The sequence below is a fragment of the Rhipicephalus sanguineus genome, chromosome 8 (assembly GCF_013339695.2).
Source record: "Rhipicephalus sanguineus isolate Rsan-2018 chromosome 8, BIME_Rsan_1.4, whole genome shotgun sequence".
NCBI lineage: Eukaryota > Metazoa > Arthropoda > Arachnida > Ixodida > Ixodidae > Rhipicephalus > Rhipicephalus sanguineus.
This window is the reverse complement of record NC_051183.1, coordinates 70241935-70263395: the sequence shown is the minus strand read 5'-3', so window position 1 is coordinate 70263395 and position 21461 is coordinate 70241935. Positions and strand designations below refer to the sequence as shown.

The 21461-nt window shown below is 47.4% G+C and overlaps 1 protein-coding gene across 1 annotated transcript in view; it reads right to left on the bottom strand.

Annotated features, from left to right (window-relative positions):
* Positions 1-4348: 4348 nt before the first annotated feature.
* LOC119403307 (uncharacterized) overlaps positions 4349-21461 on the bottom strand; it is a 27334-nt gene continuing 10221 nt past the window's right edge. The window contains exons 3-7 of the mRNA XM_037670250.1: positions 13532-13958; positions 12019-12306; positions 8099-8288; positions 5447-6454; positions 4349-4496 (exon numbers count right to left, since the gene is read on the bottom strand). Of these exons, the coding sequence (XP_037526178.1) occupies positions 4349-4496; positions 5447-6454; positions 8099-8288; positions 12019-12306; positions 13532-13958 (2061 nt within the window). The remainder of the gene's footprint in view (positions 4497-5446; positions 6455-8098; positions 8289-12018; positions 12307-13531; positions 13959-21461) is intronic.

Below are 21461 nucleotides of genomic sequence, written 5' to 3'. Positions count from 1 at the left end.
GTGGTTTTGCACTGTCTTCAGGGCATTGTAAGTATTTTTCACCTTACAAGGTTTGACACAGCCTAAGTCATGGGTCTCCCACGTAACCCAGTTAGCAGACCGCAGTGAAAAAATTTATTACTGCAAGGACCGGGACAGGGAAGGTGGTAGGAGAGGGGGGGGGGGGATAATTTGTAGGAGATGTCAGCTAACGCCACCGTTTGAAACACCTTTCCCATGTCTTATATATGGGTCATTTCTGCATGGAATGTGGCACGAAGACTCAAGCAACATATCAATACTATCTCCAAGATGCTTAAAATATGGATGCCGACTCTGAAATACACAGTTCTCGTTTGACGGTTGTGTTTCAGCACATGTTGGCCGCAGGGGTGCCCCACTAAAATGCTTTAGACCAGTCATGCCTCTGTACGTCATGAACATACCTATTAAGAAAATAGAGAAAATATGGGACGAACAGAGTCATATGCGGGCCGGGCTGCTAGCGAGAGGTCCGAGGGCAGTGTGTTTGAGACCCCTGGCCACGCGATCGACCCGCCTTTGACCTGCCGACTAAGTTTAACTTGTGCGATGAGGCCATCATGTGACGTCGTTAGGACGTCATGACATCACAAATTTGGGCGGTATATGTCGTCATTTACGGCTTCATGTTACATTGAGGTCATGTGACCTTTGGTACGCCGACTGCACACACACATACATTCACTTCAGTATCACGTTACTTTTGACCTACTTTTATTGCTTAAATTTTCTTTCATCATTCGCGTTGCGCCGACGCCGGTGTCACGAAGTATTCTCAGGTCTCGCCAAATCTTGAACACGCCGACGGCGCCGATGGCCAATTTATGCGTTATATGAGCCATCTCACGTTTTCGCCTTAATAACACGCACCGTATACTCTCTTTGTCATTTCTTACTGTCTCCTTCAGGAAACATAATTCTTGCTGTGTGTTTGAAGGGTGAAGTTATAGCAGATAAGAAAGCGCGTGTTCTCTATGCTCGTAGCTGCAATCGCAGCTGATTTTCCTTTACTTTTCGAAAGCAGCTTGATCAAGCTCTCTTAAAACCATGCCGGCAAGTCCCGTTAACAAAGTTTTTTGCTTCCTGCGGCGTTGTCGTGCCGTTTATTGTTAATTAGTACAACCCTATTCACGCAATTCCACGTTTTATATTACCTAAGCTCATTTTAGCACCAATGGAGAATAGCATACGCACCCTTTTTATGCCACAACACCCTAAAGCGCCATCTCAACATGTAACGAAATCATTATTTCGACCACTGCAGTGAAACATCACTCTGGCACCTTAGAGACATGTCTTTATTTATTTATTTATTTATTTATTTATTTATTTTTTATTTTTTTATTTATTTATTTATTTATTTATTTATTTATTTATTTATTTATTTATTTCGAATACTGCAAGCCTATAGATTGGCTCAAGCTTGATGTGCGTTACTTTCAATGCAATATACAAACAACGCATATGATATGAGCAAGATAAGTAGGAACTAAGAACTCTGTAGATTGAAAATATGACTCTGCATTTCGTTAAATAAATTATCGGAAGTAAATATGCAATGTGGCAAAGATTTCTAATCCGCGACCGTACGAGGGAGGAAACTGTACTGAAACGCTTTTGTGAGAGCGAAGTTTGGTGCCAACGAATGTTGATGACTGTGCCGCGTTTTTGTCGTACTGAGACGCTTAATACATGCTGGGAGAGCTAAACTGATCTTTCCTGTAAGGCAACTGTGAAGGAATGAAAGACGGTTAGCTTTTCTCCGGGCTTCCAACGTCGGTGCTTTATTGCGCTTCATCAAGTCTGTGCGAGAATCTAGACGCTTATACCTGCCAAATATAAATCGAACTGATTTCCACAGAACCTTCTCTAGCTGTGCAATATCTTTTTGATAATGTGGATCCCATACTATTGAGGGGTATTCCAGTTTAGACATTATGCAGACATTGTAAGCTAGAAGATTTGTGCTACTTGGTGCTTTTTTAAGTTTTCTTTTGAGGAACCACAGTTTTCGGAGGGCAGCTGCACAGACGTCGGATATATGCTCAGACCATGTGAAATTGTTTTTATGGTAACGCCTAGATATTTAAACTTGTCAACTTGTGAGACCTGTTGGTTGTTAACTGAATACGCAAATAGACTGACTTTTTTGTAGTAACATTGATTAATACTGCCTTTTCTGCGTTTAAAAGCAATCCCCATCGTTTTCACCAATTCCCTATTGCACATATAGTGTTTTTTAACAAGTTTGGTCATTAGTAGATGATATTTCCTTAAACACGACGCAATCATCAGCAAACAACCGAATTGATACAGTAGCAGGAACGACTTCAACCAGATCATTAACATAAATAAGAAACTGCAGGGGGCCTAAAACACTACCTTCAGGTATTCCCGAGGTAACAGGAAGTACAGGGGATGAGCAATTTCTGACGTTTGCAAATTGGCTTCTGTTGGAAAGATATGCACTGATCCATTTAACAATAAAAAATGGCAGGCCGAGGCATTCTAATTTATACAATAGCTTACCATGTGACACTATCGAGCGCCTTCGAAAAACCTAATAGAATCTCAGCCTGCCCAGAGACATCAAGTACCGCCAGGATCTCTTGCACAGTCGAGACCGACTGAGGAACTGTCGACATCGATTTTCTGAAGCCGTGCTGATGTGGAGTCAACACGCTTCGATCAGTTAGAAACTTTTGTATGTAACAAGCTACAGTGTGCTCTAACAACTTGGAACACGTACTTATGACTAAGACAGGGCGGTAGGTATTTACACAAAGGCGGCCACCTTCCTACTGGATAGGTGTAACACGTGCAATGCGCCAGTCACTTGGGATGTCACCGGTAGTACTCGATAGGTCAAATATTTTAGTCAAAAAACCAGACGTGCTCAGCGTAGCGTCTCAGAAATGCGTTGGGAATGCCGTCCGTACCTGCAGACTTTTTAATATTCAGGTTTAGAAGCATAGCGGCGGCACCTTCCCGAGTTATCACTAATGTTTTCTCTGGTCCTGTGATGGAGCCCTGATAATTTTATTCGTTTAGCTCAGAAAATGCGGTCTGAAAATACCGATTGAGAGCCACTGCGATTTCCATTAGTTCCTGCACAATTCAATAATGTACCTTCAATTGTTGTATATATCCTCATTAACTTCGCTTATGTGGCGCGAAAATTTTTTGGGGGTCAATCTTAACAAACTCAACGAAAGTGTTGGGGAAGAAATTGTTTGTTGCCTAACTTTTTTGAGTAGCTCATGTTTTATTTTACTTAACTGCGGCGTAGAAGTCTTGTGCTGCTTTCTGAGGCGCTTTGTTTTTCGTTTTCTTTGTATAATAGACCTAGTGATCCAAAGCATTGAGCGACGCTTATAAATTTTTTTCATTGGAAAGAAATGAGCAATACAACGTTCTACCTCTGAGCGGCACATTTGCCACATACACTCAACTTTATGGTTGTCACAGACTAAGTGCATATCCAAATAATCAATAATGGCCACATCATCAGCCTTATTAAAATTTCTAATAATAGCCGAAGAATCAGTTTTTTTTTATTTCGAACAGGCTTTTATGATATTAACTTATGATCTGAAATTCCAGGATCCATTAGAGCTGATCTATTGCTGAATTTTTCATTAATAAATAACAGATCCAAAATGATGTTTCCGCTAGTGGGAGTTTTCCCAACTTGTTGAAGAAATATGAGAGCACATAATATCCATCAGAATGTCGCTAGTAGTAGAATGCCCATATTGTAAGCGACTCCAGTCAACAGACGGCAGATTAAAATCACAGGTAACGATCAGGTTTTTACCGGATAACTTTAGTAGATCATCATACAGTTCACTCAGGAAGGCATCGTCAGCATCCGGCGGCCGGTAATGAGCGCAAAGAAAAAACGTGATTTCTCAATGCGACACTTTTAAGATTAAGCTTTCATGATCACTGATCTGGCCCGCGACTGTTACGTCAATACCCTTGTTGTTGTTGTTGTTGTTGTTGTTGTTGTTGTTGTCGTTGTTGTTGTTGTGCTCGTATCAACACGGTGAACGTAAGAAACGTGCATTCTGACATTTCGAACATGGTGCTTAAGCACGACGTCATGAATTCTTACTACTGCCAGTCATGTATCACACATTTGGTTTATTTTACACATACCAACGAGAGAGGACAACACGCGGTTTTCAATGAAATTAAATATGTGAGTGTATCCGTAAACAAAAAAAAAATACTCCAGGGGCGCTTTCCTAAAGGTTTATTTTTTCAAATTATTTTTGTCTGGATATTCTCTAAATGTTTCATTTGTAAAAAAGTAATGTATTGGCTAATAAAGTTCAAGGTTCTTCAGTAGAGCACATCGGTTTTTATGGTTAAAGCTAGTAATTTTAGTTTCACCTGAAGCGATCTTTAGAACTTTCATGGTATCTAGCTGAAACAACGGCCATTCAGCTCCGCATGGCCCGCTTGGCCTCCTGAAAAATAAGAGAGATAATATATGTTACCGCACATTGTCATTATGTGAGGGTACCTCGCAAACAAAAATGCATTAGCCACCTAGCTCGCGCAAATTCAATTACACTGCTGCGCAAAAGTGGGTATTATTGATGGCGGCAGTACAACATAGAACCGAGCGTATCATGCGATCTTAGCGTTTTGATATAACGAACGTTTGGTGTTTTGTGCGTACCCTTTGTGATTATTCATATAGTGTGCCCATTGCATTGTTCACTGCACCGTATTATCGTGTTTTCGATGCTCATGAGCCGGTGTTTATGTGTCTGCTCGCTGGCACCTCTGGAAATCAGCAGCAGGCTTGCCACTTTTTCTTAATGGAAGTCCTGTGCTTCACGTATTGTATTTGCATCATCCCATACATTCAAGCGAAAATAAATCTCTTCTGGTAAATAAATGACAATTCAGAAGTATCTCCTCATTGTGCGTTTGTCGCCAAACTTTCCCGTTTATTCACTTCTGTTCGCTGCGAAAATCATCAATTTTCTCGTTACGACGACTGATGCGTGCCAATAGCAAAGAAGGTGTTGAATATGTACAAAGCTAGCTCAGCGCACGTCTATTGTAACATGAATCGAGAGGACAAGATTGGAACCCGTAATACAATGAAATTATCCTCAAAAAGATAACCTATAATCGAATACAACTTTACAAGTCCGCGGCATTTTCTTATCAAAGGCAAATGCACACAAGCGTGCACGAATGGGTATGCGCTTTAGACTGACGTGCCGAACCGCACGACCAGTGACACCGCCTTCGGAGAACATTGACGAGTTCATGAGAGGGACTATTCATGAGAGGGACTATCGGCTGTCACGCTTCTGTTGGCGGGGTGGGGCCTCTCTGGAGTTGTTAAGTTTTATCTGACTGTAGGTCTCTGCGTACGTAATGTTCTAAGAAATCGTCTCACCTTCCTTTAGCGAAGTTGGTCCATACATTGATAATTTTCCTACTGAACGGAATGTCAGCTTTGCATCCATTTTCACGATCAAAAGGCCTTCCGAATTCAAGAGGCGTCTCGTCACCGTGCGTCATGCCAAACCACGGAGGTCTTTTATTACACCGAGATATGTAGTCCAGTTCGTAAACGTACACACCCTTTCCGGTGTTTTCTGTAGCCATAGCATTGGACAGTTTCGATGCGGTAATAAATGTACCGCATATCACGTGAGAGTCACTTTTGGTCTGAACGAACGCTTGGCGTAGTGCGTCGTAATCGAAGTCACCAGTACTATTCATGTATTCATCTTCTATCTTGAGGACACCTGAAAGCGATAGGTCACTATAAAGGCTTCCCAAATAGTGAATCATTTCGGCCTTGTTGATTTTCCGTGGTGCTAGGACCTGAGAGAACGTGTCTCTGAAGCTTTCGTAAATCATCATACTGCCCTCATTCGCAACGTGGCCCATTATAACATCTTTGTCTCCGCGAAACGGAGCCTTGCGGTTGTCCACGGGCAGGAATTCATCTCCGTAAATCGGTTTGAACTGACCGATTCCTTGGTCCACGAAAGTTTGTTCGACTGACGAGATCACTGTAGCATCGATCCTTCGCAGACACGCTACGTTCTCCGATGAAACACTTCCATCCTCGCTTCCATTTTTGCAGCCGAACATCTGCGCAAATTGTTTTGTATAACCAAGGATCGTCGCAGCGCTTAGTGTACGATCACTGTTTGTAACCCCCGCGCTCTGTATAATCACTCTCGCGAAGAGGTTACCGCTTCGTGGAGACAGGAGGTGGAAACCAGCAGCTATACCGCCGGCGCTCCACCCGAACAGCGTCACCGAACCTGGGTCACCGCCGAAAGTCTCGATGTTGTCTTGTATCCACTTCAGTGCCAGAACCTGGTCGTGGAAAGCTTGGTTACCAGGTGCCTCTTCGGTGCCGTCGTACAGGAATCCATACGACTGGAGCCTATCAATAAAAAAGAACATATCCATCTTAAGCCAACGCTCGAACAGACATAGCGGGTCCATTACTTACGAGAAGCAACTTAACTAGACGTGATCTTAGTGATTTTGCGGAACAAATGTAGAAGAGTGCCGAACAACCAAACAACCAAACAATGAATTAGATGACTGTCCAAAGTTGGTATTTAGTTTTTTTCTCTAATAATGACTCTGCGGGTTTCGTCATGCAATATTGCGCCATTCTGCACATTTATTTGTGTATAAAAGGAAGCATTAAAGACATTCATCACAAACTGCTGCTTTGGGCATCTTGAACTGCGACGTGGACTTGTCAAGTAATAAGCGGAAGAGCAGGAACGCTCGAAATATTACGCGGGAGTGGATGACGCGAAAAAAAGAACTGTGCACATGCGCTAAAACCACGTTTTCCACTGCGTATTTAGATGTCGGGAGATTTCTATAGATGCTGAATAAGTCGCAGTAGATTGACATCTGTGCGATTTCTTCTTATCTTAATAAAGAACAAGTGACTCCCTGGCGGTGAGGATCGCGTATTCCAGGACCTGTTATTGATAATAATAATTCTTAGGGTTCTGCGTCCCGAAACCACGACATGATTATGAGGGACGGCGTAGTGGAGGGCTCCGAAAATGTTGACCATCTGGTGTTCTTTAGCGTGCACAAAATTTAAGTACACGGGCCTCTAGCGTTGAGCCTTCACAGAAATGCGGCCGCCGCAGCAGGGATTTGATCCCGCGGTCTTTGCTTCAGCACACGCCCACCGTAACAGCTGGGACACCACGGCGGAGGACCTGTTATGGCCATGTCGTGAATCACACAAATTAAAAACACCTTATCTGGCTGTAAGGCACCGAACATCACCGATAGCAAGGTATGTTGGCAGAGAGAAGAGTTCTGAGTAATTTTTTTAGTGTTGGAATTTTAGTATTGTGTAAACCTCGCAAAAAAAAAATTCACGGCCCTTCCACTACTGAGAAGATGGAAGCCAGCGACGCCAGCGGCTGCGGCTGCACGTTCCACGGCAGCTACTTCACGTCGTTTTTGCGCCCATTCATGTTTCTGTGCGCGTGTGTTCCTTAAATCAACCGTATTCTTCCTCCGAGCGAAAGACACGCGTCCATACCATAGCGAGTCCAAAGTGCATGTGTTGATAACAGCGCTAGCGCAACGTCTACATCGCGAGGCAAACGGGCACGACGATTTCTGGGATATGACGCCGCCGAGTATCGCGACCCTTGTCAATGAGGCATCGGCGGTGGCGAGGGGGCGAGAACACCTGTCGAGAGCGAGCAAGAGTGAATGTGAGAGGCGAGGGCATCCTGTCGAGAGGGGTGAAGGGGCGATGCGCGATAGTCGATGGCTGAAGGGCGCCTAAAACTGTCGCTGTACGCGTCCTTTATCTACAGACGCGATCCGCCAGAACCTATTCATATACAGCTGTGCTGTAAAAAGCCAGATATCCAGGGGAAAATAGAAGGTTGAAGTGACGAGACATTGTCGAGCAGGGAACGACTCTGGAGCCAACGTTATGACGAGGCCTTCGTCAGAACAACCCTGACGAAACCGAGTCCCCTTGTAAAGCGATGGCTGGACATTTTTGCAAACTGTAAATACATATACTAAACACCTGTACGCAATGGTGACCACGACGACATCACCGAGCGCGGCCAAGTTGCCGCCGTCATCGAGCCACATCGCGGGTGATCCAACTTGAAAATCTCCACCGTGTAGCCACGCCATTACTGGCAGCTGCGCCGATGCACCCAGTTTCGGAGTCCATATGTTCAGGTAGAGGCAGTCCTCACTTTTCGGCCTATCTGGAATTCAAAACCACGAAATTCTCACAGTCCGCATTGCTGGATGAATGTTCTCCTCTGGGGTGCATTCATATGTACGGTACATATCTGACAGCATGCGAACCAAGACCATGGGCTACTTGTAAGAAAGACTACCAGATAAATTATAATTGCTTTCAATGCACCGCCTCCAGCGTGTCAAAAATGCAGACGAAAGAGGTGCCCTGTTTCGTCTATTTGTTTTCATCTTTGTCAAAGACATAGTCGAGCGGACACATTTTCAAGTATGAGCCCTTACCAAGTCGCTTAAGGTTCCGATCAAATAGCGGATAAGGTTTCACGCAGATAAGCTGGATGACATGTGTTTGATTTCCGGTCAGTGCGGCCACAGTTATAAAGGAGACAAATTCAAGAATACCGGTGTACCGACATTCAGTCCTCCGTCAAATACCTCCAGGTTATCGAAAATATTACGATGTCCATCACTGCAACGTGTCTGATAGTCATATCATGTTTTTGGCACTTCAAAACCCAAGAAATTATTATTTTTTCAAAAGTTGAGCTTACGCTTTACTATTGTGCAAGAAATATTAAGTTGAGTGCGCTGCACAGCTATACGACTATACCCTCGAATGAGCGTCCAGAAACCAAACAACGTCACTGACACTACATACATCCTCAAGGAGAGACACAAACCGCTAATATTCAGCCGCCTTCCAATAATGCGAAATCAAAATATACCATGCATTCAAGTGCGAAATCTCAGTTTCAAGAATCTTTGTGGAAATAACAGCAATGCCTGATTGAAGCGAGCTATCTTTCGAAAGAACATGGTTTCACTAGCTCCATTTAGGAACCGCAAATTCGAGAGTGGGGTCTGATGAGTGGTAACTTTGCCGAACTACAGCAAGCTTTTATTGTATGCAGGTTAAGCATACAACCAAAATCACCTGCATGCTCCGCCCCCCCTCCTCACCCATTTTACCACCAGACCGTGTTCGAGGCATTTCTGAATAATGGAAATAAATATTGCGTACGCCCTGTCCGTCCAACCACAGTGATTATGTTTTTCCGTACATTATTTTTGTAGGATGTCATCTTTTATTGCCCGAGTTTAGTGCACTGACGAAAAAAGTAAACAGGAAATACCATTAAACTCTGTAACTTTGATTGCTTAAGTTCAACGACACGAAAAAATGTGAGACAATACTCAACAGCTCCCAAAAAACAAATTTGTCGGGAACTTCATTATATTAAAAGTCGCATCAGAAACTATTACTGCAGAAATTATGATTGGCAGTTCAGCAGCATAGCGAGCACTCGACGAGACTCTGTCACCATTGTAAATATTAGCCAACCGTTTCAACGCACAGGATTGCATGGTGAAATTTTCTTGAGGGAACCATTAGCGTTTTGCGAAAAGAGCAAGACGTCTGAATGATCTTGCTTGCACGCCGGACATAGTTAAGGCTGTTCGATTTCACCTGATGCGGCACGCGCCAGCTGAGAAGTGATTATATTTTATAAATTAATTAGAGAATTAGGCTTGGTATTAGAGACCCAGCATTCCAATCCCGCCGTATGAATATTCGCAAGATATTTACTTCCATGTCTCTGACGTATATCTACACTGAACTAACGTCACTTGTCTGCGTGCGTGCGTGCGCGCGGGTTTGTGTCTGTGTGTCTGTGTGTGCATGCGTGTTCGTGTGTGTTTGTGTGTGCAGCTTTACCTGTGGCCAGTGCACGTCACAGGCCAGATACAACGACCATGCTAAGCAAGTCGTGCTAACTAAATAAGCGCTATTCGCATGTAAGACAACGTTCCATCGCAGTCATTATTTCCGCCGTCTCGGTTTCACAACCACGAAACGAAAGACAACAGAGGCATCGCAAAACGACAAATAGCAGCTGTTATGCGTCATGCGAAAATGGCAAAGCTATTCTGAAGACTGTAGTGTGTAGTAGATACTCCCAGTGGCAAAAAAAAAAAAACTTGAAGCATAGTATGAAGTGTTCACGCCCAAGCATGCATACTGCTGTGTAATAACATTGCTGATATATTAAACCCCATTAGCGTCCATATTACCCTTCAGGCACTTTACGTTGTCCGTGTACTTTTCTGTATAAGTCTTCAACAGTTTTCTAACATGGTTTACTTCGTTGTCCATCAAACGTTTGAAAAAGCGTGCAGCTATATAGTGCCCAGGAAAGCTGGTCAGTAACCAACCATCTCACCAACTTCGGTCAACTCAGCACTGGTGTGTCTACAAATCCACACTCAAACACTTTCATGCCTACGTGGATCGCGAGGTATGTGCGACCGGGCATGTGTACCTTTTAATTCTGATTCTTCCATATCGGCTGGCAAATTTGTATGAATTCGCAATTCGCAATGGTTCACAATATTCATAAGCTGTCCTTAGCTCTATAACAACATGGCGCTTGATATGTAACAATCTTCATGTGTACTCCCAATGAAAACAATGGGTGGAAAAAATTGGCCGCGTATCTGCGTGCTTCGCTGCAAATGTCGTCTAAAGACGATAGAAGAGGCGCTGCGTGAGATATGGACGCCATCTGGCAATACGTCGGGAAACACGAGTGCTGTGTTGCGGGCTGGTAGTCCCGGCGCAGCGGCAGGCGAAGACCAGCGGTGACCAACGCGACCGGTGGGGACGCCGGCCAGCCCGAACACGCTGTTTGGCGCGATGCGCCGAAGGAGAAGAAACGTCCGCACTCAACGAGTACTCTCCACAAGCTCTCTTACTTACACGTCGCCTGGGTAAAACAGGAATGCCAGAGCGGCGCCCCCTGTCATTCGTACAATGCAATACTGATCCGAAACCGAAACACAACATGAGCTTGTGCAGAGGGCACGGAGGAGGACAAGTTTCAGCGCAGTCGCATTTTCAGCGCACCTTAAGAAACCAGGGTTGTAACATTGTAGGGCGAGTAGGGCCAGAAGGACCGTCGCGACGAAAACCTGCCTCCTCAGTCGTATTCGCCTGGAACGTTGGTGTGGCTTCGCGTTCCCTCCTCCGCTCCTGGCCTTTCCACAAAGCTACTGCGTAAGTACGAAGGCCCCTACCGCGTCCTACGTCAAGCATCCCCAGTTAACTATATGATTGAGCCTGTTCAATCATCTACGCACCGCTGTCGTCGCGGCCGCGAGACTGTTCACGTCGATCGACTGAAGCCGCATTATGACCCACCAGTTGTACCTGTTCCTTAGGTCGCCAGGATGGCTCCTTTTCCGCGGGGGAGTGATTTGTAACATGGTAGGGCGCAGACAAGAACGCCTGCGAAAGAAGAAGACGAAGACGGTTGTTGTTGGCGCTCGCGCTTGCTCGGCTTGGACCGCTGATCGCTTCAGCTGTGGCAATCTTTTAATAAACGCTTTACTGTCTCAACGTTAAACGCATACCATCAAGGTCCTTAAAATTGCGTATCTATGTATTCTCTGTTAAAGGAACACACCGCCTAATACTTACCTAGTAACGTTGCGCCTCAGATATGCGTAATCTTTGCTTTTTGATCAACAATGTACACAAGTATGAACCTAGTGAGCCGTTCACGATGGCTGGCCCTTGGGCAAGTGGTTCGACTTTGGCCGAGTAGCTGAATCGAGGGACGTGCCGACAAACAGAAAGACAGACAGAAGGACAGACCAAAATTTCTGCGTTTAAGTTCCCCAAGAAAGACTATCGTCTTTAATATAGCGTGTGCAAAAAATAAAGAGCAAGCTTACCGTAGGGAACCCATAGCAGATACCTGGCTGAGAACACACTGAGTTGCATGCAGGACGGTGGCGTTCTTGTGGCGTCCAGCACGTCCTCACCCCATGGCAGTGGTGGCTGTGGCTTTTTGTACCGTAATTCCCCCAAAGGCGGTTTAGCGAACGGTATGCCAGTAAAGCTGTACACTTTTCGGTCCTCCGCAGCGTAGCGTAATGCACCGCGTATACGTCCTGCTGTCGTGCTTACCACAGGAGCCGGCTCTGCTGCACCGAATAATAAAAGCGTGACACCGAGAGCCACTTGCACAAAAGAAGATGTACCAATTATACCATATCTCCTTCTTTGGGATAATGGTGCCATTTGTTGTCGTTACTTTCGACGCAAGCCTCGTACGAGTCGATCTTGGTGCGAGATGCAGTACAACAAACGCTGAAGAGCGGTGGTAGCTCAGAATGGAAAGGTTGAAGCGCTACATCCTGCATGTGAGCGTTCTGATCCCGATTCAGCTGTTGAATGCCAACGACCCCGCTTACGGCGAGCCAGCCATAAACGACACGCAGCTGCGCACGGTATGCTTAGTGTGCTGCACTTGTACATTCCAACCACACATACACACATATATATATATATATATATATATATATATATATATATATATATATATATATATATATATATATATACAATATACAATATATATATATATTGTATATATATATACAATATATATACAATATATATATATATATATATATATATATATTGTAAGGAAGAAGAGAACAGAGACAGCACCCTTGCTGCGGGCCGGCTGGTCTTATTCTACTTCCAAGCTTCGTTCTCCCCTTCCTTGCACAAGCCGATGGCGCGCCCGTGCCCTGTGCCGTTCTTCATCATTACACTCGGCCACGCTGCAAGTATGGCATCCTGTCCAGAATGTCTTGTCTTTAGCCGTCCTGGACACTTCACCGTCATTTGCAACACTAATGTCTGGTGGGGCTGCACTGTCTGTGCCTCAGTGGTCGGTCTTTCAAACGCCGCAGGCTGTCTGGACGTTCTTTAAAAGACAACTCCGGATGGCGTCATTGGCTGTGCCGTAGTGCTCGCTGCGCGCTTAGCAGACAATTTTGTTGCAGAAGTTTGGGGCGCTGGTCTTCATCCCCGCTTGCGCGCTGAGCAGGCAAATATTTGCACAGCAAAGAATGCTTACAAGTTTGGTCAAGCTGCGGAGCGTGGTCGTGATTCGACGTAGCAGCGTCTTCGTTGCTGTCACTTCAATCTTTAGTTCTGCGGTAACAAGGACAAAACGTGGTTTCTGGTGCCTCCGTACCACGCACGTGCACGTGGACGCCACCGTATTTTCGTTCCACGTCGAAACTCCTGAAGGTTTCCGAAAGCATCTCGCTATTTTGGTCGAGCTGGTCGCCGTCCGACCGGTCAGTGACGGATCCCATGACGGCGAGAGCCACTTCGTCTTGATCCGCGCGGCGCTCAGGTGGTATACTAGGTGTCAGAAAGAGCACTTGCCGTCGTCACCGGACTCGCACGTGGGCTGCCGGAATGGTCGATAATGGCTCCGTCGACCTGGAGCGGAAGACTTCCGCAATGGTCGATGCCAGCTACGTCTGCTCGGGTCGCATGGATGGCCTCCGTATTGGCTTATTTGAGCGAAGCCCTCGGCCAGTGACGGCTGTGATGCCAGCAGATGTGTGCCCGACTGGTCACAGAATGTGCTTTTGGTATCAGAAGACACTTCGGGTTGCGGTCGGTCGACTTGGGACCTTTGGGCGGATGCGGTACTTGGAGTCAAGGGGCTGAGGTTGACTCCAGCAGAATCAACGGTGAGGCGAACTTCGCCAGAGAGGAGGTAGTCAGCCCCTAGGATCATATCAGTGGGCAGGTCCTCGAAGGCGGGAACGCCGGCGAGGAACTTGCTCCCGGCTTCGGTTTGGAGCTGCAGGTCAAGCGCCCCGACACGTAATACGCAACCACCGAATCCACGCAGGGGTGCCTAAGGCCATGGTTGGAGGTTCGCTGGGACATGGTGTCGGTGCAGCGCCGTGCGTGGAGCGCCAGTTTGCACAAGTGCCGTAAGCTCGCCGATTCCGAGGACGTGGACCTGTACGGTTAGAAGCGACCGCGTTTGGTGGTGTGTGGCTTCATGTCGTGCATCTGGTGGTCTAACGTCGATCCGGCCACCGAAATTCGGCGGGAGGTCCTTTCTATGGAATGGCGGTGAGAAGCGGAGTCCGGTGTTCCGTCGTGGGCAGGCTGCCAAGCTGCATGTCGATGAGTTGCAGTGTGCAGTTGCAGTCTCGAAGAGGTTCCCCTCATGAGCTGCGTCCTCGGTATGCGTCTGGTTCAACACGCAGGTGTCATGGCGAACGCGACCGAAAACAGCAATGAGCCTGCCACTCCATTCGGTCCAGGAACGTTGCTTGACACCCTCGTACTTATGCCATGCCTCGGCAGCACCGCGAAGGCGGTCGAGGGCTAGCAGCCATTTTTTTATTTTGAGGCAAGGCATGGCGCAAGCCGAGCGCATTGATGGTCGCTACCTACACATCGGCGTCATCCTGGAAGCCGCGGAACACCGGTACTTCCGAATGCGTGGGATATGGTAAGGCGGCCGGAAAGAAACCGCAACGCAACGAAGCAAAGCGGTGGAGCTCTTGCGAGAGTTGCGTTAGGGCATGCAAAATCTCCCCGGTGCTCTCGGGTGACTCGCATGCAGAGAAAAGGCTAGCGGAGGATACATCAACCCCGGTACTCACGGCGGCACAGTCCCTTACCAAGGACGCGTGGACGGCGTCCGTTAGAGGCTTACATGATGACAGAGCCCTGTTCGCGGGATCCATGCCATTGGGAGCGTTAACCGCGTTCCCAGAGAAGTGGAGCCCCGGTGGCGTCTTCGTGTGAACTGGTACCGCGGCGCCGGTGAACGAAAGTCGAGCCGTCGAGGAGGCCTGGACGCCGTCCGCGGATGGCATTCGCAGCGCCGGGAGGTTATGAGATGCCCAGGAGGCATAGACACCGTCCCCGAACTGTGCTTGAAGCGGTGGCAGGTAGGCGGGTTCCATAGCCAAGGAGGCGTGTACGGCTTTCCTTGGATGGCGGTCCGGGTAGCCGACGACGCACGAGCACAGGCGGTGTCTTCTTTAAGGCTTCGTTTTCGACGACTGCGCCATTATAAGGAAGAAGAGAACAGGGACAGCACCCTTGCTGCGGGCCGGCTGGTCTTACTCTACTTCCAAGCTTCGTTCTCCTCTTCCTTGCACAAGCCGATCGCGCGCCCGTGCCCTGGGGTGGGGTGGGGGGGGGTGGGGGGAATCGGAGATCTCTGTTCGTTTCGCGTTCGTTCTGGCGGTGTTACGTCACAAAAGTGGGCGGTCCGCAGCTCTCTTCCGCCGAGAGGAAGAGGACAGCCAATCGTCAAGCGGGTGAGCGGCGAGCTTTCCGGAAGTAGACGCGCATCGTTTGTCCTCGGCAAGGGGACCGTATATTAACGCGATAGCGTTAGAGAGCTCGTGTCGCAGAAATTCCGGTGTCGGCGTCGGCACCGTTGGTTGTGAGCGAAAAATCATCCGTGATCGAAAAATTGAGAAAGTAGCAAATAAAATAAACGATAAAATCTTCGGTCCCAATGAGGATCGAACCCAGGCCGTTCGCGGCGCAGGCAGGTGTCTTACCACAAAGCCACGATGTTACTTGCAGCTGCTTCGGAAAAAAACACTACATAAATGTCATGTAGTGAAAGGAGTCTCAACGCATTTTGTTCGGCAGGTGTCACGACGAAAACGAGCCCATACGGCGATTTGTAGGCGCAATCGCGAGGCCATCAAACTAGGTCGAAAAAGGCCGGGATAGTGCAGCCATCGCCGCTAAATACACACACGAACTTTCAAACAGCTCTAAAAACGGACAACTATGTCCATCTAGCGGAAAACATATCAAGCCAACGCAGCAAACGCTAGATAATGTGCTGCCATCTGTGAGGCATTGTGAGAAATATATCTCGACTTTTCATGGCATCCGAGAGGGCGGGCGCGCGGCGTATATCTTGGAGGCCATGCGACTCTTGCTTTAGATCGAAAGCCTGTACAATTCGCGCGCCTGCGTGCGTGTGTGTGTGTAACAATACACATTAATAAGTATGCACTTAGTGGTTGAAGTGCGCACTGGGGGGCCGGATTTCGCTATCGCGTTCAACTCTTAAAGGCGAAGCTTAAGGGTCCCCCAATTTTTTCAAAACGAAGTGTTTCTCGCCTTCTATAAATACAGTTGTTATACGAAAAGATACTGTTTTTCTTTTGAAGCTCAAACAGTTTCTGAAACTGCAATAGGTTTGAGCGCTGATATTTATTGGTGTTAGTTTTTCTAACGTGCTCGCTATGTGAAGTCACGCACGCGAAAAAAAAAAAAAAGAGAAAAGTAGCGGTTGGCGCAGTTTTTCAAGATGTCGTCCCACCGGAATGTCTGGCTTGGTTCCCGGGTGTCGAATCGTCAAAAGGAGCTTCTGCTGGCTTTTATAAAAGAGCACCCACAGATACCTACGCCGTCGTGCCCACTGGGGCCGTCGTTCACGAGTGAGGAGCGGGAGGACACGTGGCAGTAGCTGGTAGCGCTTTTGAACTAAGAAGTCCCTGCGCGTAAGACCACAGACAGGCCCGTTCATTATCTTCGCACTGTTCGTTTCGAGAACAGAAAGCGACGCCGCACTCGCTCATGTCTTCAAACGCATCTCGCACCTCCACGCTCATGAGAAGCACACGTCGCAAGCGCCATTTTCAAAAATCAGCTGTTGCGGCAGCCGCAACCGCCGCATCATGCCGTGCGAAGCCGTTTGTTCGCTCGAGAGAACGCGTGCGAACGGCCTCGCGCTCCGTTCGTTTGTAGCAGACGACATGCTCGTTATGACGCGGTATGACGTCACCAAAATATAAAAGATCAAGCAAAAAGAAAAATGGCTACGCCCCTCAGAGACGTGGTTTTTTCCGGCTTCGGCCAATCGCGTACGGCGCCAGAATGGGTACAGAACGAACGGCGCAGATCTGAGATCTCCGATTACCCCACTCGTTATGCCGCGATATGACGTCACCAAAAAAGAAAAGATCAAGCAAAAAAAAAAGAAATGGCGACACCCCCCGGCCTTGCGTGGCATCTCCCGCTTCAGCCAATCAGCGCGCGTGTTCTTCCCCAGGAGAACGAACAAGCGGAACGAACAGATCTCCGATCGTCCCCCTTTGCCGTTCTTCATCTTTAGAATATATATACATACATATATATACACATATATATATACATATATATATATATATATATATATATATATGTATATATATATATATATATATATATATATATATATATATATATATATATATATATGTGTGTGTGTGTGTGTGTGTATATTGCAACAGGCGTGTTATGCTACAAACACTTGTTAATTTGACAAAGCGTGAGTCAACCAAGCTGGTTTAGGCAGAAATCAGGCAAGCACGAAGCACGCGAACATCAACGTCTCCCTTCACGCTTGCACTGAGCTGACACCGATGTGCTCCGGCACAAATATTCCCAGCACAGAAAGGAGCCAACCTGGCGACCTAAGCAAATGACACGACAGGAGGGTCGTATCACGGCTAAAGCCGTGATACGACCCGTCTTATGACAGCTTTCGCTGCCGAGGGCGTGCAGAGTTTTGACGCCCTCGGCAGCGATGGTCGGACGGTGGGTCGATCGTCTCAATATCATAGTTGACGGGAGATGTTTGTTGAACTACACGATACAGGCCGTGGTATTTCGACGAAAGCTTTGTGGAAAGTCCGGGAGGGGTGGAAAAGGGACGTGGGATTGAGGAGGTGGGACATAGCATAGCATAGCAGAGACGAGTGGAGATTGGAGGCGTGTTGTAGGTTGTAGACGTGCAACTGATTAAACGGACAGGAAAGAGAGGAAGAAAAAAACGGAAAGACAGGGAGGTTAGCCAGTTCTTAGACCGGCTGGCTACCCTGTGCTGGGGGAAGGGGTAAAGGGGTAAAAGATGATAGAAGAGAGATGTTAGAAAAAAAAGGAAATCAAGAAAAGGAGAAAGTTAGAAAAAAAGGAAAGGAAAATATGACACTGCTTAGAGTCTGTCTCTAAGACCAGTTGTCTGCAAGAATCGCAATAGTGCTTTCAAAGGCTTCTGTGCTGATGACGGACTCGGCCAAGGTCACAAAACCCTTTGTCGCGACAAAGACCACTTATCAATTTATCTAGCGCATTCAGAAGTTCTTGTATTGGACCACTGAAACGGGGAGTTGTTGGCCATTCCAATCAGACAGTGCTAATGCACACCCATGTTCGCCTTGCTTTGCATCACTTCGCTGAAGTATATGCTTCAGGCACAAATAATTGGGTCTCGTAATAAATATATGGTGCTTTAAACTATGAGACAGAGAGCCATAATATTCTGGCAGTCATAAAAAGGTTCTTTTTTGTTTTTTGATGTTCGCAACCTCAAAGCTAGTTGTGCATGGCGGGAAATTTCAGCTATTCTTTATAAGGTCGTGTTTATTTCGTATTATATCTGAGGAAAATACAGGAGTGCTTCAGGGAAAACATCCATGAAGGCCCCCTAGGGAGTATACGTGCGCTGTGTTTCGTCCTTCTTTCCTTTAGACTGGCTAACAACGTCAGCACTGGCGATAGAGGGTGTAGGCAGTGAGGTAGATGTCCGGAACGCGTGCCGCCATATACCAACCGACAGGAGCGTGAGCACTTCGCTGTCCTAAGGCTGGTTACAGGAATTCGACAAGTGCACACCGAATTTCCAAGTGCGCTTGTCATTATTAATGTGACGCCACTCAGAAGTCGCGTATGGACTCTCCCAAGGGAGCCGTCGTTTGCCCCACCGCTGCTATCATGAGGCGTCGAGTTATAGCGAGAAAGGCGTGCTCAGGTAGAATGCTCGCAGAGTGCCCGAGTTTTAATCCCATTCTAGCCTGGCTTTTTTTTAAAGCGAAGCATTTCTTAGCGAACCCTGGGTACTTCGAGTGTTTCTATCTATTTATCTATCTAGCCGCCTACGTCTGGGTGCTCTCATGATCGCCTCCTTAACTTGATGTAGACCAAAACTGGCATGGAACGGTAAGATGATGTCAGGAATATAACGGTCTGGTCATGGCATGAATAACGTGAAAATCAGGTCGCGTGCGTCGTCAAACCCTTTGCTACAGACACCTGTGGCACATACCCGCTTACCACGGGCCGCGGTGTACGGGCATGCGCCACAGGTGATTGACAGTTTATATCTACCCAGGAACGGCGAGAACAGACATTGGTAAATTCAATGCGAAAGCGTTTAGAAAAAATGTTGCAGTGGCTTAGCTCGGCTATGCCAGGATAACCTAGTGTTAGCCAAGGTTCAGCTAATTATTCTTAGCTTTCCTGATTGTCTAGGATTAGCTTGATTATCATGCCTACAGCTACTCTAATGACACACACGGTATACGTATTATGTGGCACAGGCATATTTATTTTGCCAGGCAACTACTTTGGGATCCGTTGAGTTAAGCTTCTCCGATCTTCTGCGCCGTTCAGCAGCATTTGCACTCTCCTTCTCCATGGCTATACCACACTGGCAAACGCCAGTCAGAGGCGCTATCAAGCGGCTCCAGCGCAGTGTTAGACGGTGACTGCACAACGAAGGCAAATAGCTGCACGCGCGCTGGCGCCAACACGTGTGCCAAGGCAACGACGTCACTCCTCTAAAAAGCGCGGACCGGCGGCGGCGAGTCGTGCGCGGCGACGGCGGAATGCGCGCGAGGTGCCGGCTCCGCTGCATGACATCACTGATCGTCGCGCATGCGCAGCACGGCTCTTGAGGATCCATGCGAAACTGGCTCGGCTAGGCCAGTGTAGCTAACGCTACAAAACCGATATCGGCAGCGTTTACCCGATGAATGCAAAGAATAAGAATTAGGATCCCTGCTGAAATCGAACCCAAGCATTCCACGTGGCAGTCAGGTATTCTACCACAGAGCCACGCCAGGTCTTGAAACTGCTTTGGATAAAAAATTACACCATCTCCCGCTAAATGGGACCATGAGGCGATGCGAAGCCGGAGCACTTGCACGATCGCCTTCCGTTGGTGTTCGTTGGGCATGCTACCGACCTCGCGTCGTGGAACGCGAAGAGGGACGCTACGCGAGTCGTATCTTCCATCTAGCCTGGCCGTTAATTCTCACAGGGCGAGCGGGGAACGCGGTCGACAGGCGGGCGAGAGGGGGGCAGCGTAGAAGAGGAGAGAGAAGGGGAGGGGACGCGCATGCGCTCGAGCTCATCGTGGCATTGCGCAGGAGAGAATTTCGGCAAGTCTAGCCCGCGTTTGAGAGGAAGAGTGGAGAGGGGAAGGGGGATGGGGAGAGGGAAAGTGGAGAGAGAAGGTGGAGAGGGGAAGGGGGAGGGGGAGTGGAGAGGGGAAGGGGAGAGTGTGAGTGGAGATGGAAAGGGGACAGGGGAATGGGAGAGGGGAAGCGGAGAGGGTGAGTGGAGAGGAGGTGTGTGGAGAGGGTATGCGCATGCGCAGTAAGGGTGGCCACGCCGCACACCACCACCACCGGATTGAGCTCCGCCTTAAGATACTTCGCATCTAATACCCTATGCGGGCGTAATGGCTGTGGTGCTGGCTATCTAATTTTATAAAAAGCAATAAACACTACATATGTAATCCTACGATCCGGGCATCATGCCAGGTTAACGTCTGTTCCCGTGTTGGCCCCGCTTTTATAGCAGTTTCTTAAACATTACGTTTGCATTCATATGATTCAGCAAGCTATGTTAAAGCGTTGCTCGACTCCGGAGGAATGCATGAAGGAAAGTTACGTATGATATCATATCATTGCACCGTAAAGTGCACTTCGTTTCGGTAATACTGACGTATGTGCTCTAACATGTGCTCTAGATTGCGTCAAAACGTAAGTTACCCTTTAAACGCCAGTGTTGTCGACGTGACTGAGAAGCCCATAATGCGCACACAACTACTACACTTAAAAAACGCGTCGATTCACCTCGTAACGCTTGGTTCAAAGTCATAAAATGCAACATAAAAATACTCGCTTTCTGCTTCGCATTAAACTGATTCCCATATGGCGTGGAATCTCTCTATTTTTTTTCTTATTTCGCATAATAGTGGTTACGGACATCGGCGGCGGCGGACAACTACGGCGCCAAAAACAGCTGTTGTGATCTCATAAAAACTTTCGTTGTAATATCGTTTTGCAAGAGCCCCTCTAGGCAATCTCTTGTCCTTGTTGTTATACACTCTAAGAAAAAAAAAAGAGTACAGGTGACTCTTTTCGGAGAGTTCTGGCTTGCCACGTATACGACTCTAGAGAGTCACGGTGGCTCTCTTGCTGGGTCAGAGTCGGCGAGCTCAAGGAGAATTCCCTGACCCTCTTGGAGGAGTGAAAGACTC